This window comes from Glandiceps talaboti, chromosome 22 (genome assembly GCF_964340395.1).
Source record: "Glandiceps talaboti chromosome 22, keGlaTala1.1, whole genome shotgun sequence".
Taxonomy (NCBI): Eukaryota; Metazoa; Hemichordata; class Enteropneusta; family Spengelidae; genus Glandiceps; species Glandiceps talaboti.
This window is the reverse complement of record NC_135570.1, coordinates 10,258,126-10,283,437: the sequence shown is the minus strand read 5'-3', so window position 1 is coordinate 10,283,437 and position 25,312 is coordinate 10,258,126. Positions and strand designations below refer to the sequence as shown.

Here is a 25,312-nt window from a genome sequence, read left to right as displayed (position 1 = left end):
TAAATAATATATTGAACTTTATTTCATAATTTGACTGTTTGACACAAGGACTGCCTATACATGAGAATGTATGAAGATGAATATATTTAGACTGCTGTGAAAACCCACATGACAATAAATGTAGCAAACGTATCTGTGTGGCTGGTTTGGATGAGTATGATGTGAACACCTGACAGACATAATTTATGAAATTATGATGAAAAGTCACCTAATTGTAACATTGGCAGCACTTTGAAAGTAATAATCTTCTCTTGATACATGTGTTATTTGTTCTTCACTATACCTTATAAACTGATAAAGTGTGATCACATGACATGAATAAGATGGAATGAAAGGTTCATCATTCTGTACACACCTTATAAAAGCGTTTACCTAATGGTTAATTAGACTGTATGATACATCGTGTCACACCGCCCTCACCAGCCTCTTCTTAGGGATTGACCGATATGTGAGGGCGCTCTGTCACGGCGTACCTTACAGACTAATGGTTAATAGTAGCACCACGAAATGATTTAGAAGTCAACCTGTGTTGACACCAACATATCGACCAATAGAAATCTTCCTCGTTCAATTTCTACAATTTTCTATTTCATGAAGAAAATGTCTTACTAATATAATTAGTAGTTGAACAATGACTAAGGCACCACCCCCTCCCCATCGTCATAAACCACAGCTTCTTTTACAGAACTTTTTAAGATGCATATTTCACAGTCACTGTGTTGTGGAAGAGATATCAGTTCTAGTTTGTGAGAATGCCCCCTGCCAACACACTAACAATGTACGTTTGCAACACTGTTGTATGGGTACCCAGGTGACAATTTGATGATGTCAACAATGAAACCAACCAACAATTGACATCTAAGTCAGGTAGAGGTCAATAAGAAAGATGTTCATGGATAAGTTTGGTTCTACCTCGCTCCATGAAACTTATCCAAGATGATCTCCTATCAACCTCTAACCCATGCATGTCTTTCAGTCTAAGTGGTAAGACAGTCTGGGCGCTACCTTGTCAAGTACATACATACAGCACTTGATCTAACTAACAGACTCTCTGGAGTGTCTACATCTAAATTGGTCTGTGCACTCTACATAACCCCTACCTCATATTAGGGACAACAGCTATGGGCCGAACCATAACAACTTTAGGGGGTGGTAAGGTTACAAGATGAACTTATGTCCCTCCTTGAAAACATAATTGCACAATAATACTGCACAGTCGAAAATCTAAGAAATGACACAAACTCTGCCAAACCAAACATGAATATTTCATATTTCATTTTTACTTAGACCTGAATACACATGGATATACATAACGCTTTATATTAGTACATACTTCATAGGTTTCAGCAGACACCTGTAAGGTTCATGTTGGCAAAATGGAACATTTTTATACATCAGAATATACACAATATAGTGGGTATAGTGAAATGCATTCAGTACTCAGATGCACAGTACATATATATTGCGATATAATATATTATTAGTACTAGATACACAGGTGTGAATCAAATTCTAAAATCATAACAAAAATACAGGTATGTTGCCATGGATACCGACAGGTTTTGAATAAAATTTGTATGCAAGAAACATGTATAATATAATACTAGCCATTCGACATACAGCCATGTCAGATTATGTTGGCATGGATACCGACAGGTTTTGAATAAAATTTGTATGCAAGAAACATGTATACCATAATACTAGCTACTCGACATACAGCTGTTTCAAATTCAGAAATCATAATAAAAATACAGATATGTTGCCATGGATACTGACAGGTTTTGAATAAAATTTGTATGCAAGAAACATGTATACCATAATACTAGCCATTCGACATACAGCTGCGTTTCAAATTCAACATTAGTATTCAAGAAATGGATACATAATCTACAGATCATAATAGCTTATTTCAAGTATGAGATGTTCAAAATTTCAAATTTTGTGCGATCTGCTTTTAATGCTGGAGAAGTTAGACCTAGATATTATTCTTCAAATAAAAATGAATATGTCATAATCCCTCCATTAACTCTACTTGGGGACAAAAAATGATTGCAAAGATGATTTCACGAGAGTTCAAATAATGTTGAAAGTTTTATAAAAAAAATTAGTTTGAACTGCTAATCTCCTTCATTTAACAAAATACAAAACTCCAAGAAATGATAGCTTAACTGCAAGAATGAATGTTTATGGACTGTGGGAGCAAGGTGGTCTGTAAGGCACACGGTGATGGGGCGCCCTCACATATCGGTCAGCACCTTGCACATAGGTAGAGTAGGCTGGCGAAGATGGAGCAACATGACATATCTCGCAGTCTAGTTTTCTGTGAAAATTTCTACTCAGAGTCAAAAACAATGCTGATGAAACAGCAAAAATTTGAGGATTAATTTCAAAAGAAGTTTTGTGGACTCTGACGGTATATATTGTCATCAGTGATACGGTAAACTGTTTTGAGGACATTGGAGGAGAGAATAATGAACAGGAAATGCTTTGTTTATTCTAGAAAGAAATTCTAAAATCCCTTATTACTACATTTGCACTGAATCTTACTCTCAACATTTCAGTTAGACAGACTCAATCCATAAAATGTCAAATAAAAAATTAGTAGAATTAAAAAACAATTTGTAATTATTCTGTTCGAAACAAAATAAATTTTATGTTTCATACAATAAATATGGGAGAAGACAAAGATGGGTGGAATTAATACAAGGATTATGGCATTTTGGTTTAAATTACACTTTGAAGCTGAAAGCTGATAGAATCAGTGTCATTTTCTTTCTCTCAGAAATATTTCAGGTTTGGTCAAAATGGCTTTCTTTCCTTCTTTCTTTTTCTTATTAAAGCTTAGTATACACATCTATAAACTAATATATTAGATAATAGGGAACTTGCAGTCCAGACTGAGCATGCTCAGATGCAAAGGACTATGGGATTAACTGTAGTTATCTAATGTGGAGCTATCGATCGAATAAACCTAAAACAATGGTCAGGGTAACCATGACTACATTATTTGTCATTACAAACAATTGAACAAGATTGGTTATAATGCTGATTGATTCATATTTATATTTCCCATGATGCAACATTCAAAATGGCGGGTTTGCAAGTTCCCTATTGCAATGACACGATACACTTTCATTTTTAGATCAATATGGTTTTATACACAATTCACACAGTTCAAGTACAATATCATAGTATGGTATTGGTGCCATAATCTTTTTAATAGTATCAGTGGTGTAATCGTCTATCCAAATGTAAGTCCAGCTTCTTTGTACGATGTGAAGATTTTCTCAATGGCAAGACAGTATGCTGCTGTACGGAGGTCCAAACCAAGGTTGTACTTCAGGGCTGTACGCATGATATTCTAAGAACAAATAACATGCAAAAATATCAAGTTGACAAACTGTGGAGAATTTACTGTTCACGGTTCCAAGAATCACTAGGATAGTACAATATAGTTACTTTGGAACGATAAATTGGAAACGAACGTGATGTTTTGATCCGTCTATTACGGACCTTGATCACATATTCAGTGTTAATGTTTCTCTCTGAATCATTGCGTGATCAAGGTCCGTAGTAGATAGATCGAAATGTCGCATTCATTTCCAATTTACCGTTCCAAAGTAACTATATTGTACTGTCCTTTAACAAACTTTGTTTATCATACGAAATATTTAATAAATTGTGTTTATTTGTAATATTTATCTATAAGATATATCACTGGACACACTTTGTTTATATTTCATTTGTTTATACAGAATATTATTTGATAAACTGTCTACATATAATATTGTTTATATAGAAAATACCTGACAAACTCTACATAAAATATTTCTATATAAAGAATATCATTTGATAAATTGTTCACATAAAATATTTGTTAATATACAACATTATTTGATAAACTTTATTTGTAAGGAATACAACTTCACAGACTTGTATGTGTGTTTGTAATTTACTTACTCTTGATGACCTCTCCATGGTATATGCAAGACCACTATGTACGATATCTTTCTCGCTAGCACCTGCAATCTTTGCCTGGAAAGCATCAGATGGTGTGATTGGAATCTTACCACCATTCCTACCAAATTTACGCTCTAAGCTCTCTTGAACACTGTCTGTAAATCAAATCATAAAGTAATTCTGTCTTATTAAAACTGAACTGAAAAGATACGTGAAATCTATATTGTGTCTTTACAATTTACCCTGTAAGAATTCATGCTGTAGGACGAAGATGGTGAGAATCTCTTGTAACTGGGAGAGGTGGCTAAAACTTGATATATTTCTCAAATTGATTATTTTTTGTTGAGGTTGGCATTGAGGGTTATATATATGAAAAGTGTAAATCAAGTTTTTGAAAAGCTAAACTACATTTAGTTGGTTGACGTGAATTTGAAGATTTAGACCAAGAATTGACCACAATACTCAGGAAGTCTGGACCCCTCACAATACTCAGGAAGTCTGGACCCCTCACAATACTAAGGAAGTCTGGACCCCTCACAATACTCAGGAAGACTGGACCCATACAGTCATACACACTGTCAAGACTGGTAGACCAAACCATTCATTTGGAAAGGACCCTAGGTTTGGGTAGGAGGTGAAATCATACATACTCTGGTAGACCAAACCACTTTATATTTGGAGAGGTCTGGAGCTTTGATTACTTACTTAGGAGGTGATAGTTGGATTCTGTGTCATATTTAAATGTAAGACGTCCATAACTGACATGGTTTAAGTTCTTCAACCACTCAAAGTATGATACAGTCACACCACCAGCGTTGAGGAACAGATCCTACAAATATAGAAATAAGAGTATATAAATATAGGCACTTTAATTTATAGTACTGACATTATCAGCCTGGTTTGTAAGGATATACTATGGCATGGCATACTAGATTTTCACTTTGAATTTACTTCACTGTTTTCACTGGTGTGATTTTCAGTTATAAACTAAAATCCCTTGAAAATACTTCTTATCCATAGATACCGTGCATGTACACCATTCTAAATCAGTGAAAATTAAGTCCAGGAAACACTTATTTTTTAAATTCAGTGGAAAGTTAATCCTTTGAAAATATAGTATTTGACAGTAGTTCAAACCTCAAACTGTGACCACAAACTCTGTCCTTGTGATTGTCACCAACCTCTGTACAATGACAGTTGATTATGGTTGATTGATTTAGCTGAAGTGTAAAGTTGTCAATGCTCTGAATTCAGAACTTCTTTGTAACAAATTGTCTTAGTCTTACAACAAAACTGGATGAGTCCCAGTCTAACTGCAACTGTCAAGTGCCACAACTGTGATTATCTATTGCTCTAAGTGAGACCAAGACATCTTGTGTCATTTACGTTTCCTATCTAGTCATTTTATGACTAACTTGTGCTTTGTATGGAAACATTGTTTACAGATTGATTACGTTGAGAGACGCTGGGCTAATGCAAATGTAACAGTATACTTTTATACTTGTTATGGATGCTATAAATGATTGTGACAAGCAGTGAAAACACTTTAGTTGACTGTTACCAGTTGTATAGAAAATTTGGTCCAGAATAAAAGAATGATCTAATATATGAAATCCACCTGGCTCTACATAGCCCTCTAAATGTGGGTTTTATTGCAAAATACTATCATAAATATTCTTCTCAGATATCAGCTGATGGTGTAAGATTCATTTACAACCTGTGGTATAGAACATCAGATTACCCCCAGATTACCCTCAGATTACAACAGAGTACCCTCAGATTACCCTGTATTATTAAACTATAGTTTGCAACTCTATGTCGCCCACTTCTTATGAAGTAATATCATAATATTTATTTCAGATATCAGCTGATGGTGTAAGATTCCCATTTACAACCTGTAGTATAGAACATCAGATTACCATCAGATTACCCTCAGATTGCCCTGTACTAGGACTACATCCAAACTCAGATCATCTTCAATGTTCAGAAAAGAAAACACTGACATAAATAATATGACAACAACTCACTGGAATCATGAGAATCTTTCTTTCAAGGAGAATTTGCTCTGCAGACGGTGTGACGGGACCATTAGCACCTTCTGCCACAATATGACATTTAAGTTCACGTGCTATTTCTGCATTGATTGCCTTCTCTGCTGCACAAGGTACCAAGATATCACATTTCTCTATTAGAAGGTTACCTTCATAGGGCTCAGCACCAGGGAAGCCAACAATAGACTTGTTATTCTGCAAGATAAAATGTCATACAGTTTCATATCATATCATGACACAATAATTGTCTTTGTTTCAGCTGAGGAAGAGAAGAGTACCATGAAAAGAGGAGTGGACGATGAGTGACAACACAACCATCGAGAATTTCCAGAAGAATGATGCAAAATAATGAATTATCTAATATCATACCTATGTAAGTTTAATTTCAGAATATGACAGAACCCCATGACACACAAATGCCAGTGTGGGGTACTCAGGGTATTTACACTAGTGCTTACAGTGTTCTCTGTGACAGTACTTTCACGAGCGCAGTAAGTGAAAGTGCAGCAGAAAACATTGCAAGCATGAGCGCAAATACCCCAGCATACCCATACTGGAACTCACACGGCATGGGGGTTCTGTTATCATTACATATGTTTATCCTAAACAACAAATTTCTGTAAAAATGAAAAATATGCGATCATGCGTTTTTGTGTCAAACGGTGTCCTCATTTGCATATCATTTGCATGCACATATGCAACAATGTTTTCGGTATTGCACTGCAGTGCAAATACCACTAGTATGTGTGCACACCAGTGCAAGTAATCTCTGGTACATATGTAATAATATGAGGTAAAAGAGACCCAGTTGAGTTCAAAAGCTTATGAACAAGTACACAATTTTTATCCAGATTTTAATACCAAGTAAAAAACAGGTTAAACCGAGATTTCATCAAAATTATTATCATCACTATCAACATTTTCGAAGCAACCAAATGATGAGTTAGAATGGTGCTTGATAATGAGCATCATTATGTCACAATAGTATGGCACTGAGTTAGGATAAACCATGCAAGTATTACAAATTGGTGATACTTCAGTGGATAAACTAAGGAATTACTTACAATTTTGTATGTCTCTAGCTCCTTAGGATCAATTCCATTCTGGTTGAAGATACTGCCATCAATTTCAGCCACACCAATACACCTGGCACCATGTCTATGCAGGTAACGCATTGTATGAAGACCTACATTACCAAAACCCTATCACAGAGAACAAACACATAATATTACAATAATTAATTATTTCTGTATTTACATGCAAAATAACGGATCATTTTTGCTTTATTATGCCAAAAATAATTTTGGTTTATATGCCAAGGGTAATGATACCTGTGACAAGTCCCAGTTAAACTGGCAAACCAATTTGATTTGATTTATAGTGTATACAGCTACAAAAAGTATGTTTACCCACAGGTGATGTAATGCTGTTCACGGTGTATGATATTTTGAGTAAGTTATTGTACCTAACAAAATATTTTTTTTTTAAATATTCCATATGCAGCTAGTGCAGGTTTAGCACAAACTTCATACTGTCCTTAGTCCACAAAATACCCCATCACATGGAGAAATCAAAATTCACAATCCTAATTTGCCTGAATTCGCTTATTTCAGAGTGCCCTGGCTGCTATCCAAATCCCAATGAACTCAAACTTTCATCTATTGGCCCTTATTCTACGTGTCAATTCTGTTTGCATATCGTACCTGAATAATGAAGGTCTTATCACCAAATCCTGGCGTTGCACCAATACTACTCATGAAAGAGGCTTCATTGACAAAGTTTTCAATACCATGATAGATACCCTGTAAATGATAAGTTATACATACAATGGGATCAATTCTCAATATGTACATCACTCTGCCAAACAACACAAAACTGATCATACAGCCATTGTAATGGTTAGAGATCTGGCAGCCTAACATGGTAATTCACTACCAACTAATTTACATAAACACTCACTGATTTACATACAACATAAACCAGGAGTGATTCCTAAATGTTAACATACTTTTTACTAAGCATGTCATCACTTTGTGATAACAACACAATTCATAAAAACTGTATTTTTCAGTTTCATTGATAGTGTCATAGATCTCAGTGTTGGTAATAATTATATCAAAGAGTCAGCAATTTCAAATATCCTTTAAAAACTATAGTAAATCCTAAACTGATTAAAATCTGATATGGGAATATGGTTCACTTATTTTATTTACTTCTATCGCGCTTGTTTATTGTCGTTTGTTTTCCACTTTGTTGTTCTGGGATGGAGCATGTGGGGAAGGCACTCACTCTCAGAACAACATCATATTAAAAATGTGACAATAAAAATTAGCTATTTTAAGATTGCAGCAGCAACAGAAGAAAACTTACACGTCCTGTAGCTGAGATACGTCCATGGATACCACCCTGACTGATAGGTTTACCAGTTACACAGGCTGGAGCATTGATATCATTGTAACCTTGGAAACAAAACATTTCACTGTTAGTTACTTAAAGGCCGTGGTCAGATTTGGATCAAAATTTGGGTATGAAAAACTGTTTCAGCTGTATGTAAGAGGTGGTGATTCTGAATCAAATAATACTGTGATCTAATTTTTATGAGTTCACACAAATGCTAGAACCTGGGACTGAATCATATAAACTTCTACATCTTGAGCAAGATTTGAAAACTTACAGGCATCTGTACCACCATGTAAGAATACTAAGGGACTGGGATGAACTATCCATGAACAACCTGTGGTTGCTGTGAATGCATTGGCTCATGCGGGATCTCGTGAGATCTGCCGTGGTATGAAAAACTACTTATTACAACAAGGCTTGGCATAATCCACTCCAAGGAGACTTGGTTCTACAACAAATGATGTTAGTGGGGAGTTTTGGTCATATGAAATCTAGTTTAATGCATTGTGGGGGACGCTAGGGAATCTAAGACCTATCTGTACCATAATTCCATTAAACATGATGAATAAATTGGTTTGTCTAAACAAATTTGAAATGAAAAATACTTATTAAATGTAGATTGGATAACTAAATCTCATCCCAGTGAGGTCAGGTCAGGTCAGGTCAATCCTCAAGCTTCCCCAACCTTCATGAGCTCACAAGAAACTCTGAGTATGAAGTATGACATAACGATCACATGGTAATCAAACAGATGTTGGGCAACTTGAGGTGCTTCGAAGCTCCCCAGGTGGCTTTAAATCAAATAGCCCAGGTCTACAATAGACACGTCTGACTTTTGCTATACTTACCAATAGAGTGAGCATAGGTGTCTGCCATCCAACTCATTTCAAGTTCACCTGTCCCCATATCTGGGGCAGGTACATCAACACCAGGTCCTAAACAAACACATTTAACAAACAAACACACACAATTAGGGTAAACACACACCACCACCACCTAATACAAGATAACACCTACCCGTGGTAGTTGCATATGTGTCAGCCATCCATGCCATAGTTTGTTCATTAGTTCCCATATCAGGAGCTGGTACATCAACTCCAGGACCTAGTAGTTGGGGCAAAATTGCATAGAAAATAGAGTGCAAAAACAAAATCTTGTAGTACATGTACCAGGGTACATTTATTATGTTTATGTTATGTTATGTTATGTTAGTTTTTCAATAGTCTACATTGTATTGTGAAGTTAAGAAAAGAAAACATGCATTTGTATAAAAACAAAAAACAGTCTAGTACAAATTAAAGACATTTTCTTTTCTATTCATCAGCTAATGATTAGTTTTCTGCCTTTACGTATTAATAAAGGAAACATGCATGTTTTATACAATCATGCATACAAATAAAGAAAATGTCTGTTATTGTTCTATTTATTCTAATTGACTTAGTCTCATTATAGTATAAGCATAACATGCATTTTAACTAACTAATTTGAATAAATAGAAGTAAAAATTATTTGAAATTTTTTTTGTTCGTTTTTTTTTTATTGTAAAAATGATAGTATCATATCTTGTAGTCTGTAAGGTATGCTGTGACAGGGCGCCCTCACACATTGAGAGGAAGAGAGGAGGCCGGAGTGACACAACATATCTTACAGTCTACATATATTGGTAAACAATTTCTTTCTATGGAAATATGCATTTGCTTTGCAGTAAAATGATAAACCGTTATTATTACAAGCTCAGAAAATATTGCTTATTTTCTTCAAATTCCGAAAACTGACTAGCATAAATTTACAAAACATATTTGGAATAATTAGAAACAATACACACCAAGGCAAAAAATAAAAATTGTGTTTCCGATAACCCGACTGACCCTGGTTTAAGCCGCCGACCCTAAATATTTTTAAAATATTTAAAACAAAAAAGATAAAATTCTTTGTCTTCTTGACCTTCATTCACGTCTGTTTTTTTTCTCCAGCAATTTTTGTACATATTTCATCAAAATATCACAGAAAGGGTATTCTAACCGATATTTCATTTGGGTCGAAGCAATATTTTTCAAAAATAAAAACAATTAAAAAGAGAAAATAAAATTAAAATAAAATCCCACCCTACCAACCCAATACCCTAAGGCCATGTTATCGGAAACACACAATTATTTTTCTTTTGCCTAAAGTAAAGTTGTCTTATCATAAATCAAAACATTCTAAAATATAACAATGTTCCGTTTAACATTATACATATTGATAAATTGAAGTCAGTATGATAATAAATAAAAAACACAGGTTAGTTAGAAATGAAATCACATCACTATTCCATACATATAAATGATATATATAATGATATATATATATTATATATACATATACATATAATATATATATTATATATATGTATACATATAATATATATATATATATATATATATATATATATATATATATATATATATATATATTATATATACATATACATATATATATATATATATATATATATATATATATCATTATATATATATATATATATATATATATATATATATATATATATATACATACATACATACATACATACAATGTATATATATAAAGCTATCATTCCATATACATGTCACCATGCATACTAATTATAACTGTATTCTGTGAATGTTACTGTATGTACTAACTACCACTTGTGAATGTATTTCCTGCTATGTTTTGCCACATGAACCTAAATGGTAGTCTGTATTGAAAGTATGCCATGACAGGACACCCTTACAGTCTACCTACATGGGTGGTATCTCTTATTTTCATAATATTGTAACAAATAATCCATCTCTTACAAAGTATTTGGAAGATACTTTAACTTGAAATAATAATTTTAATATCATTTTGATCTCGTCATAAAATTTGATCACAACATTTTCTCTTTTTTATATCTGAAAACTGTTTTGAGTTTTCATGAACAATGTAACAGCAAACGTTTAAGGCTTTTACTTCCTAGGTGCATATATTAATGATACCACTGACCAGGGTGTCATATTTGTTTTATCTATGTTGCCTTATCATTGACATGTAGTTGGGTGGCTTGTGAAATAATATACATACCCTGACTACATGTACTACGGGTTGTCATTTGTTTGTACTGGGTCATGTTAACTAGAGACGCAATACATTTATCAGCATACCATACCTGACATGGACCACACATCCATCCTGTCAGCTCATATTTATATTGCACTGTCTTAAAGGTCAAAGTTTAACAAGTTGCTTTGATCTCCAGTGAAGTATTGGGGTTATCTTGTAGTCTGATAGAGTAGCATGCTCATATGAAATTTGACATATTTTGGGGTTTTTCAAATTTTCATAAAAATAAGCAAAGCTGGTTATTAAAAGTATATCAACAATAATTATAAAACTAAATTCAACAGAATTTCACTTATAATAAATACTAGACTTCATTGAACCAAATCAAATTTTGAATTTGGAAATTGGGATTTTATGGCCACCATTTGTGCTGTGTGCAGCAGGTTGGTGTTTAAGCATATTATCAAATTTTGAATTTTGAAATTGAGATTATATGGTTCATAATTTATGGACACACTTGTGCTGTGTGCAGCATGTGGGTATTTCAACACGTAAATTTTCTGAATCAAAAAGAAGAAATTTCTACAGCTTTACATAAATTTAAACACAATATTAAATACATTCACAGTGGTAGTATACATTTCATGTATGTGTGTGTCAGTTCTAGTTGAACTGTGTGATATCAACAGTTATTAGAATGATGGATGGATGATTGCAATGAGAGAATGTATGATGGTAAGTAGTTAGAGCAGAACACAGGAAAGCAGACAGAGAACAGAGAATTTGAGACAACAAATCCTGGACTTGTGGATGTACCAGCTCACCAACATGGACACCTGTACTTAGAATAGAGGGGGGTTAGTCATCACTGGGAGGGGTAGCTTATAAGGGAGGGAGGTTGGGTTTAGTCATTACTGGGATAGGTAACTTATTTCAATTAATATACAGTACCTGTCTGTGACAGCAGGGCAATAAATTATTACAATTCTATAGAGGTAACAATTGATTATTTCTTTCAAATTGGAATAATCCCTCTTTAAAGTACAATAGCAGAGTGGTCAACTCATTAAAGTATAACTGTAATGACATAGTCAAATACACTACTATACATCTATGGGTTTGCCTTGAAAGTGATGGCTACATAACTGACATCAAAAATGATAAAATCTATAACCAGAATAAAACTTTCAAGATTGCTAACACCAATAATTGAATCATTCTAATAACAGCTTCTATTTCCAAACTGTGTATTGAAGACATATTTCTGATATAAATAAATTCAACAAGACAGTTTCAGTTATATTCCAACATAAACAAATTTCCAGAGATAGTTATACTTTTGGTACACTGGTTTATACTAGGTATGGTAAATTAAAATGGCGACAAAGGTTATACATCAAACACTTTCTAGTAATTCAACATATTAAATTAAAATTTATACATTATAAACTTATCAATATTGACCATATCAGAATCATATTTCATAAAATCTGGTCAAAATAATCAGATTATCAAAGTGTTTTTTATTTGTCTCCTTGTCAAAAGCTAACTATGAATGACTTGATTGTTTCTAAATTCAATAGCCCTCATTTCCTTTGTGATTTATAATGCGTGGGTACCAGCAAATATCTACAACCTATAACACAAAAGTAAAGCATTTTTTGTATGTACCACAATAATTTATAGCATTCATTTCCAGTACAACCCATAACACCAAAGTAAAGTATTTTCTGTATGTACCACAATTGTTTATAACATCCATATCAAGGGTACAAATATACTGTTTCATTTGCTAATTGACCACATTAGAAAGGCCATATACTAGACTTGTAAATAAAGCAATTGAAACAGTATACTTTTACACTTGATATGAATGCTATAAATGAGTGTAGCACATAGAGAAAGTGCTTTACTTCAGTGTTACCGGTTGTACTAGGTGATCGCAATGGTTCATTCAGAATGTACTTCTCATCTCTAGTGGCATTTTATCAGATTGATAACCATATATTATATATGAAACTCAAATTATCTATGTTGCACTGACCATGACATGAATGACTGATATTTCAAGAATTTAGACTGCACAAAAATATAAAGCCTACATGTAATTTCTCTTAGTCGAGTAAAACTACTTCCTAACACAGTACGTCAAATTCATCACAACATACCCAAAGCTACAAAACACTGCATTCTGTTAACATCTAAATCTAAATTTTAGAGCCATTCTGTTGTGCGACACCAGGCAAAGAGAGAAAGCTCTACAGAGTATTTGTAAAGCCTATATCACATCACAGATAGCAGTAAGTCTATAGGTACTACACAGACACCATAGTTAGTTGAGAAGTGCCAGGTCAAGGGTCATGGGTTTGGTGATGGTAATGATCAAATAGCAAGACACTGAAGCATAGCTTTATAGCAAGTGGATACCATGGCAACCATGTATTTGCATGAAGGATGAACTCATGCATGCAAGATCTACATCATGTTAGTGACACAAACAATTGCTTTCAAATTCTTGCTATATTTTTTGCAGTGTAGGCTGTAAGATAGGACATGTTGTGCTGCTCTATCAGTGATCACTCAGAGCTGAACAACACAACGTATCTTACAGTCTACTGCTTGTAGTTGTAGTGTACACCAGCAAGAGTGATAATTGGTACATATATCAAGTATTTGCTTATCTGTAGCAAGTTATCAACTTTATCAAATAAAGAGAGTTATTTTACACAAACTACTCTCTATGTGTACAAAACTAACGAATAAGCGTTTTTTTATTCAATGACTATAGATGTGATTCTACTTGAGCAACATTGTGGTTACTTCAGAAACAAGAAATTGTGATAATGTTGTACCAATTTCACTCTGGATACAACTTTCTAGTAAAGTGCGCCCTCTGGTGATACAATAGAGTTGTGACATCCTTGGATCAAAGGTTGTATTCATAATGAGGCACATTTATTGCAAGAAATTAAATCATTTCATCTTTACAATTTCATATAAAGTGAAACAGGTTTTTGTATGCAGAAGACCAATCAAGATGTGATTGAGTAATTCTGAATCGTAAATATCTTTATTTGTATTTTCTTTGAAATCTCTCCTCATAGCTATCTGACTAGTCACTACAGTGCACTGTTAGTGTCATCATTTGATTTGACTCAACCTTTCAATAAAGTGATGCCATACTGTACTTCACCTAAAGAGGGCACAATTTATCAGAAAGTTCACTTGAAATACACCTTTCCTAGAAGTGCAATGTGATGTTGAACTCAAGTATGGACAAGGTGTGAGTTTCTCAATGTAACAGGAATTCATATAAACGGATATATCAAAGACTTAATTTGTGAAATACAAATTGGACTACTAATACTGATGATGATAATGATGTATGTATGCACTCATTTTTAAAGGGGAACACGACTCAAGGAAATAAAGGTATTTCCATAAACTTTGGGGTTATGAATTAGATGAACATTGAATATTCATGACTCTACGTGCTTATTTCCTTAGATAAATAGCCATGAATATGCAGTGTTCATCTAATAAATATTCATGTCTGCTGATACGTACAACTGAAAGAACACTAAAGGTGAAAAAGCTTCAATTTGGTGTTTTTTCACAACTGGGTGAAATTAATGCAATATGAAATCATGAAATGACTCTCCAGAACTTTATAAAAATACCTCTATTTCCTGGAGTGGCATTTAAATGGGACTTCTGTATGTAACAATAATATTGCAAATCTGAGTTTATATGTGAGAACTGTCAGCTGGAACTGTTGCATTAGACTTTGTCTTTCTTCCAGTTAATCTTATTCTGTGGGTCTCACACACATAAACCAAAATTTGCAATAGGTGTACTTTTCATAAACCGGTAATTCCCTTCATCAGATTATATACACATACATTCAGATAAAATTCAATCTGTGAAATTCTGCAGAATTATAGTACTCAATTTTTTTTTGTTCAACATCAAGGTACAGATTGAGAAATCACACTGTCCATAGTAATCAACATGCTTTATATCTATATCATACACATTGCAATTTAGTTGTACACATACACACAGCAAACATACAGATGTGACCATAGACCCTACACATGAAGGGTCTATGATGTGACATATTGTACACACACCCACACCATGCACCACTTACCAATGAAATTCTTCTTGGCTAATTCCAGCGTAAAACGACGAGTGATCCTTTCCAGTTCAAACTCAGAATATTTACGTGGGTCAATTTTGACACCAGCTTTGGCACCTCCAAATGGTACATCTACTACAGCACACTTATATGTCATCAATGCTGCTAAGGCTTGGACTTCATCAGCATTGACATCCATACTATAACGTACACCTGTTATAAACAGTTAGAATAGAACTTATAAACACTCAGTCTCAGGTAACAAGTCTCTGTATGAGATGATTTGTAAAAAATAATGTCTTAAACCTGGTCTATAATTTTGGTATTTTCTATAAAAATTCATGTGCACTATCACAGCTTATAGTCTAGAGGCTATCCATAGCTTTGTTCCTCTTTGATCTCTCTCTCTCACATCTAGTCAAATGCAACCAAACACAATGCAATGTAATGCAACGCAATGCAACACAACACAACACAACACGTTAACACAACAGGCAAATGCAATGCGATGCAACACAGTGCAACACAATGCAAAACAACACAACACAACATGAATACAAAATTCCTGACATGAATTCATCAGAAAGTGACACCATGCTATGCATGTTTTGCATACATAAAATATACCTGGACCTTATCATTCTCTCTGACTTCATTCCACAGACATGATCAGACTATGGCATTAGATCAGTGACTCAATATAATTTGTATTCACTGTATACGGTTACTTGTAGGTCATCAACCTTAGGATCTGTCAATTTCACATTTCTAAAAAAACGTATAAAGCTTAAATGCCAGCATGATGTGATATACAGGTATCTCATTACTAAGGCAGGGCATCAATCATTAACACACTGAGTATGTTAATTAGATTAATTGCTTTATGTCACAGTTCATGCATCTTAGTCATTTGGCATTAAGTGATTTACTCTTTGCAGCAGGCAGGTTGTTTCATACTTTAAGTGCTTTTAGTAAAGTAGTATATGTACCATCATATAAACCTCACTTTTCCATGGAACTTCTAACAACTTGGTATGTAGTAATTTATCGCCATTATGACCCTGGTTATTCCATGGATGCTTGATTTTACGCACATACAATCTTGGCTATTCCATGGATAATTAATTTTATATCGGCATATAACCCTGGTTATTCCATGGATAACTGATTTATTGCCATGAAACCATGTTTTAATATTTCATAAATAATTTATTCTAGCATTTTAAATGAAAGCACAGACGCCAGCAATCTAGTTTTTTAACCTGGTTGCCATGGATACATTTATCTAATGATGTACCAATGAATTCTGTTCACTCATTTGAATTACATGGTACTAATGATCTTGATTACATCTGTGGATTGCATTCCTTATCCCCAACTCACATTTCAAAATCAGGTTTATAAAGAACTGGTGTATACTTCTCTGCTTTTAAGTTTTATCTGACTGACCGACTGACTGATCCATCATTTGCAAGGTTTTACAGTGAGAAAGATAAGGGTTGCAGTTATTATTTCATTCCTACCTAAACTGTCAAATGTCTATGGTTATTATGACCGAGGGCTCCTTCATAATAAGTTGTTTATGTTTTATTTATAGTTTGACCTCATATATTTATTCATGGAATGAATGGCATGTATGTAACACAAACCAACACAGAAAATATGCTAACAGTAATCAAGCCTGTGTTTGACATAATTCAAGAACTATTATACCTAGTAAGGCTATCATATTAGTGTATATAGTAAACAGCTGACCATAAGAAAGTGGGTCAATATAGCTTTTGCCCTTTGTTAGAGTTATTCAACTTATGACTTGCACAGATGTAAATCAAGATCACTAGTGGGTACAGATAGGCCTTACCTTGTTTACGTATTTTGCATTTACATTTCTGAAATGGACAGCTTGAAAACGGGACAGAGTTGAAAATGTGGCAAGTTGAAATTGGGGTGAAGTGAATCGCAATCGAACAGATATGGTCACTACTGAGTACAAACTTTCCTCAGTTGGTATTACATTTATGTTCAGGAGACTGTCACTGGTAATGTTCAGCATAGAGTACCTCACTAAGTTGGTGCTGAATGGCACCTATGTTGCAACTTTACACTAACAGTTGACTATGTCACTGTTAAACATACCTCCTTTAGTTGGTGTTCTATGTTGACTATGTTCTGCACGGTAGCCTTCAATCATCTCCCAGTCACCATTATCACGTCTGACAGGGAAGACCAAACTTAGCACATGGTTACACGGCCTCATCAAATCTGCAACATAAAAGTCAAAAGTAAATAGTATGAGTTTGTTCTTGCTGTTGAAAGTTTGAAATGTATCTACTGTTTTAAGTGATATAGCCTACCTATACCCTTGAAGGACAGCCACTACTAATGCTTCAGCTAACTGCTATTTTAATTTTTTGAAATTTGCTCGTTCGGAAAATCAATATGGTGAAATTGTAGTAATGTCATGGTCAGTTCCAAACTACAGGTACGCTACAAGTGATAAGGATATATGAGATAATATGGAATTCGAAATATCACCATTTCTATATTAGCTATAAGAATCTAACTTAATACTGATACAATTCTCGCTACCTCCAATAGCATTTTATCTCATGCTAGAGAGTCAAAATAGACCAAGAAGGTCGACTTATTCTAAGTACCTGTAATAGCATTTTACCTCATACTAGAGGGTCAAAATAGACCAGCGTCACAAATCCAGTGAATAGATATAGTAGTAAATGAGTGTAGCAGAGTCACAGATCCAGCATGTAGATATAGTGAACCAGTATAGCAGAATCACAGATAATAATATAATAATCTTTATTCGTCCAAATAAATTCGGAAATTTGTTCAATGGTCGCCGCAAGAGCAGCACCCTAGTGTTGAAGAAGCAGGAGGAAACCGGAGTACCCGGGGAAAACCTGCGTTGTTCGGCAGGGTCAAACTGAGCATCACCCTTCTTACATACAGACCTGGTTAAATTTGAAATCAATCCCAGCCGACACCAGGCAGGTTCGAACCCAGACTGCAGAGGTAAGAGGCGTACGAGCTAACCGCTCGGCCACCGACAACCCCTTAACCAGATCCAACACATAGATATAGCGAACAAGTATAGCAGAATCACAGATCAAGCACGTTGATGCCAAGATATAGTGAATGAACGCAGCAAAGTGACGGATCCAGCAAGTATAAACAGGCTAATAGTCTTAAGAGTAAAGTGACGGATCCAGCAAGTATAAACAGGCTAATAGAGTATAGTGTTTAACCTACCAAGTATTCCTCTGACACGACACCATTTTTCATCTTCTGGAATTCTTCCCATGTAATTCTCTACAAGGTCATCTACAACTAACTTTGCTCCTTTCTCATAGTACTGTTTTACCATTTCAAAGAAATTAGGATCATCTGAGCCATCTTCTGCTGATGATGCTACAAGAACAAAGACAAGACTGTATGTGAATCACTCATCATCTGACATCATGATGTCATACACATTATGTAAAAATGCCTGTAATACTGCAATGTCAAGTGATAATATGATAGAACCCCATTACAGGTGAGTGCAAGTGTGTCATATTCAGAGTATTTGCACTAGCGCTTACAGTGTTCTCTGTGACCATACCTTCACAACTATAGTGTGTGAAAGTACAGAAGAAAACACTGCAAGCATGAGTGCATTGCAAGGAAGTATTTATTCTTCATTCTTGGGGTAAAATATGGGATACAGCATAACCTAATACTGTCACTGGAAACTGTTTTATGTACACAATACACAAAACAAATCCTCTACACAATACACATAACAAATCCTCCACCTTTACTGCATTGTATATCACCACACAGCTATAAATAAACAACTGTGTAACTAATGTAAACAAACACAAAACAGCTGACCTATTTAGCATCAATGTGATGTTTGAGATGCATGGCATTACTGCAATATTTATACATAATTCAAATTTGTTCCATTTATAGAATACTGGATGATGATTGACCATAATTACAAAACCCATTAGTTCATTCTTTCCCAAAGTTTACATAAACCGATTTCAAACATGTTTAACTGAATCGGTATAGTTTGAATCTGTTTACAACTGATTCAGATTAGGACATGGCTATAGTTAAGTAGACAATTTTCCTTTCTGCTTCTTTTTTTTCCTTTTTTTTTTTACATAGAAATGGTTATTATTTAGTCTACAACTTAAATAGATATTTTGTTGAAGCAAAGTGAAACTAAAAGTCAGAGTATTTGAATCATTTTGAGTTGTCAGCTTTATTATTGAGAGCATCCGGTTTTCATTTTTGCTTTTAAATGAATATTTTCAAATCATCAATATGTATAGCTTAAAAACTTATCCATGGTTTTCATTCTCCGTCCACATACTATGTAACTAGACATTTCACTAGGTAGAAATTATTCAATGCTATAAATCCAAGAAAGTAATAATACTGCCATTGTCCATCATCAATCATCTCAACTATGTCATTAGTATACCTATCCTCGGAGTCCCCATTGAGAATGAAGTATCTGATACTTCCTGAGAGTGGTAAAGATCACTTTGGTTTCCCTAAGATAAACTTCAAGTCTTGCCATCCCTGGAACAGTTTACATCATATGATGATGACATGTTCTAAAGGTCATGGCAATCACAAAACATGGGAAATGTATAAATTCTGGAAGTGAATCATGATGGATGATGGTTGCAGAATTCATCATAACAATACAAATATTCTGTACTATTTTAGTGTGTACACTATAGAAATTATATAATATGAAATATTTAATGGTGTTTTTTTGTTCTCAACAGAATCTACATAAGTAAACAAAATCTGAATTTCAGAAATTACCATAATCTCATATTTACTTTGATTTATTGAAAGTTACATAATAATACATTAAAATTAATTATGATGAAAGCATTTCACATCTTCCTTTGTCCACTCAACTACTAATTTTTTGTTTATAAACAATACCAATAGGAGAAAGAGGAATAAATTGTGTCCTAGATTGCTGTCCACCCAACCACCACCAACACACACACACACACGCATACACACACACATACACACACACACGCATACACACGCATACATACACATGCATACATGCACACACACACACATGCATACATACACATGCATACATACACACACATATGCATATATACACACGCATACATACATACATACATACATACACATGCATACATATACACACGCATACATACACACATACATATATCCTTCAAATTAATTCATACCATCTGAATTATGCTAATAACGTGCGTGGGTGGGGGGGAGGGGTCATGCAATGAAGGTAATCAGTGTGCTGGCAACTATACCTGGCCTGCAAATGCTAGCACTGTCAAGAATGTTTTGGAAACTTCATATAGCTCAGCTGTGTTAGTGAATGTTGTTTTTGTATGTGTTTACATCAAACTTAGGAGGTAAATACCTTGACCTTGAGAAGGGATATTGTCATTTTCACTGTAAAGACATGAAATTTATGCCTGAGAAACAGTAATCGTAGTACACAGCAGCTGACAAAGTAATATGCAAATTATGACTTTTTAACTGAAGCCCTGAAACATGAATTTGCCAAACATACAAATTATGACCTTTACCTGAAACCCTGTAACATGGATTTATCAAAGAAAGATATGTGTCTCGTCAATAATATTTTTTATTAGCCTAGATTCAGACGAATGGGGATTTTGCATTTTGATTTCCTCATGGGGAAATAATGAATTCAAAACCCCCATTTCCATGGATTCCAGGCTATGTCGATATTAACTGTATGAAATATTTGTAAGCCTAGGAATAGATGGAGAAATGACTTTCGGTTTGCTGTGTGACTAATGCTCAGAAAAATCAACAATTACTTCCTTTCCTAAAGTTCTATGTGGATTCCTCTGATAACATATTTAAACTCAGCATCTATGAATAACTGTACTTTTTTTGAAAACTGTTTTCTGTTGACAGAAATCTGAAGTGTTAAGCTTGGAGACAACATGTACATCAATCTTTGGGTACTAAATAAAAATCACAAATACAAAAAAAAAAGTTTTGCTGAGTACAAATTACAGAAGGCAGTAATGTTAACACCGTACTGTGACAGGTTAATACACTAAGTTAAAATCAAGCTGATAAGAACAGAAACAATGGTATCAACAGTCAGAAGACTTAATATGGGTCTTAATGAACACAATGATAACATGGTGTTATCATCTTTTTAAAAAAATTCAAGTGTCTAGTATACTGGTTGGGATGCTTTGCATACCAGCTGACACAAAAATTGAACTGAAATGTACTTCTGGACAACAAATGAAAGAATGTATACTTGTCAACCTTAGTATGTATTATTGTATAACACTTTCAATTTGACTAAATGTATTTGATCATGGTTTTTGATTGTTGAATGTTATTTGGGAATGACAGAAAACCCAATCAATAAACCAAATGTAAGATAAATTTAATTAAAATTAAGTAATTAATTAAACTGAAATTAATTTAGATTAATGATATTTAAAATAATTGGGTGATTCATTAGCTATATATTATATCTGGCCTGTTTTTTTCATTCTCTACTTCTTCCTTTCATTTCAAGAGCTTCAACAAGTTTATGATCCTGTGCTAGTAAATCATCATAAATAGTTCGTGTACTATACTACTATATATGATGACAACACAGGCTCTGATGGACAAAATCAACATACAAAGTGCTCAAACTTCTCTAACGGCAACATCATTAATATGCATGAACTAATTATCACGGCTGTGTGTTCTGTTGTTTCAACAAAAACAATTACATAACATATTCTTCGAGTTAAAGTACGTGTAATCACATAGCGGTCAACTGGGAAAATTACAATTACATGTATACATATTGCCAATATTCACAAGTTTTGACTCCTAAATTTAGGTCAAAATGTCACACACCGGCACGTAAGCATTCGTAGATGGTTATCTTCTATCTAGCACGTGTACAATGAAAAAAAATACTCGCGTTATTCCGGCACCGGCCGAGAATTTTATGTAAACCAAACCGTTTCCTGTTGTCAATGCAATACTGGTACGTCACTGCCACAGCTGTGTGTGAAAGGCCACACACATAAAGACGCAAAACGTAACCGACATTTTAGTGGTTTTTAACTAATAATAATAACACAGTCTTATGGTAAACTGAGCAAGATGTCTGAATTGCGAATTTTTTTTCTATAATATTAAACCGAATCAAGTCAAGTACAGAAGAGGTCAAACTTGTGTACACTTTACGACCATTGGCAAATACACACCACACCACGGGTTGACTGGGTATGCACCGTGCCCCTAACGCGACGACCTTGAAAATCTCACGGGCGTTATTCAACATTAGCAAGATCTGCTTTTCTGTGCCCGTTTAAAAAATATTCTGATAAAAATATTGAACAGAATTCTACTTACACAGACTTCTTGATGTAACATTTTGGGCTGACGACGCCGGACAGGTTAGTCGAACGAGTTGCTGTCGTTGACTTGAAAATACCCTCGATGCACAACGTAGCATATCTGTAATCTGGTTAAAAACGTTCTCCTTATGATATTAAATAGACTAAAATCACCTGAAATTCATTAATGTCAATAATTTAGGACTAAATCGGACTAAAACCACCCTTGTATTACCGGCAGCGTTAAAGTCAACAGTTATTTCGTATGCAGACGCCGGAGAATCGATCAGGGGTATTATGGGGGAGTGTCCATCATGTGACTATTTGAAAACCAATCAAAGTGCGGTGCAGAAGAATAGTGTAATTACGTCATCGAAACGAGCGAATCTCGCGTCACGTCATACATTGTCACACAAATCGACGATGATTGGTGCATCTGATTCTACGTAGGTGTCTTCAAGATTCCAGGAACCAATAGACGGTAAATGAGTACATGAGTAAATCAGAACACAATGCTTGCAGTGGGAAGTTTATAATTGAAAAGGGTGTGGTAAGCATAGTGAACTGTGACCACACTTGGACAGAATATGGGCAAACCATAAAGAACTATTTAGCATGTACATTTGTATTTCAATCCTCATTATAGTAGATCTAGTAAATCTGTACATATACTAAGTGACATTGGGGTTGTGTTGGCATTATCTTTTTCAACTTGATGAAACCTGATTGTTTTTTGAAAATTTTGTTCCCAATTGTACATATATGTAATAGTATAGATAGTCTAATTGCTGACAACCATATTCCGATTTACACTACATTATCTTCACACATTACTGTGTGAAGATAACGTAATGTAATGTGTGAAGATAAAGTAGTAGTTTTTGGAACATGGTTATCAGGAACTAGACTAAGTTACGCTGGACATTGTCAAGTCATCACCACAAAGAGAGGCATGCTATTATGTGGTATTACCTCAGTGAAGTGCTTTTACTAATATACCAATGAAAGTATGACAATAAACAATTTGATTAAATCTTTCGTTTTTTTACCTCTTTTTCCTTCATTGTTTGTTATTTATTTTCGTTTTGTTGTTCTGTACGTGTTTGCCACCTCCCCAAGGTGACAATCACCCAGAACTATAAAAATCTAAAACATACGATACTATAAAGTCACATCACATCACATTACATTTTAATCAGATTGGACAATAAAACACACCTACACAAGAGTACATTTTATATTCATGTTTATTCACCTGTTTACAAAGCCCACTTTAAAAAGAATTGACAAGAAATTCACCACTTCTAAGAATAAATACAAAAGTTTGTCATATCAGTCCACCCATGAATATGATGAGAGTATAAAGTCTTACAAAAAAGATACTTCCCGACTGTACATAAAAAGTTACATACCCATCATCAAATTCTATACATGAAAAGGTACAGTATATATACCACAGTCAAAAATTCTGTACATCAAAATGAAAGTCAAAAAAGTTTAGCGTTTTTTCTCATTTTTGTTTCCTCACCACCACCCTGAGAAGTGTGAAAGTCAAGAATAACTACGCTTTAAGACCACAGTGTTGTGGTTGAAATGTTTTGTTGTAGTATGGTGAGGCTTAGACTGTAAGATACGTTGTGTTGCTCTGCCCTCAACAGTGACAGGGGTTGACCAATGTGTGAGGGCGCTCCATCACAGCATACCTTAGAGACTAGGTGAGGCTGGACAGAAAGTGAAAGGTGATATGGTTAGAATTCAAAATGGCAAAGTAATGTTACAATTGAAGTTCATGTAATATATACTCATAGTTTCTATAATGAAGGCTGACATAATATTAATAACAGTTTTATGATATAAAATGCCAGTAAGATATGTCAGATGTCACAGTGACAGATATATAGAGAGTTGCAGATTATATACTATGATAGCTACTGGTACATATGACAGAACCACTGGTACATGTGACAGAATCACATGTACATGTGACAGAGTTACCAGTACATGTGACAGAGTTACCAGTACATGTGACAGACTAACTGGTACATGTGACAGAGTTACCAGTACATGTGACAGACTAACTGGTACATGTGACAGAGTTACCAGTACATGTGACAGACTAACTGGTACATGTGACAAAAGTAATGATACATGTGGCAGAATTACAAGGAAAAAAAATACTAGAACAAGTGACATAGCTACAAGTACATGTCACAAAATTACTAATAATACAGATGGAGAGAAAACCAAAGCAAGCCCTCCAAAACATTTTTGTG

General features: G+C 34.4%; 1 protein-coding gene across 2 annotated transcripts; it reads right to left on the bottom strand.

Moving 5' to 3' along the window:
- LOC144452434 (glutamate dehydrogenase, mitochondrial-like) lies at positions 1–23,345 on the bottom strand. 2 transcript variants are annotated; one of them, XM_078143527.1, is made up of 12 exons: positions 23,056–23,345; positions 18,883–19,041; positions 17,752–17,877; positions 15,628–15,828; positions 9,260–9,346; positions 8,382–8,470; positions 7,715–7,813; positions 7,076–7,213; positions 5,988–6,206; positions 4,666–4,789; positions 3,961–4,115; positions 1–3,361 (listed from the first exon to the last, which is right to left on the bottom strand). In XM_078143527.1, the coding sequence occupies exons 1-12, from the start codon at positions 23,156–23,158 to the stop codon at positions 3,242–3,244; spliced, it is 1,620 nt and encodes a 539-aa protein (XP_077999653.1). In that variant the 5' UTR covers positions 23,159–23,345; the 3' UTR covers positions 1–3,241. The 2 variants fall into 2 exon arrangements, with proteins under 2 accessions (XP_077999653.1, XP_077999652.1); XM_078143526.1 differs by lacking the exon at positions 9,260–9,346 and adding an exon at positions 9,429–9,515 and having other exon boundaries at positions 23,056–23,344.
- Between the last annotated feature and the right edge of the window lie 1,967 nt (positions 23,346–25,312).

Excerpts from the sequence above, each read along its gene's own strand:
- LOC144452434 (XM_078143527.1), bottom strand. The coding sequence starts at position 23,158 with ATGCTACGTTGTGCATCGAGGGTATTTTCAAGTCAACGACAGCAACTC. Across the intron at positions 17,878-18,882 it reads TCGTGTCAGAGGAATACTTG|ATTTGATGAGGCCGTGTAAC; the intron begins GTAGGTTAAACA and ends TTTATGTTGCAG. Across the intron at positions 9,347-15,627 it reads AGCCAAGAAGAATTTCATTG|GACCTGGTGTTGATGTACCT; the intron begins GTAAGTGGTGCA and ends GTGTTTGTTTAG.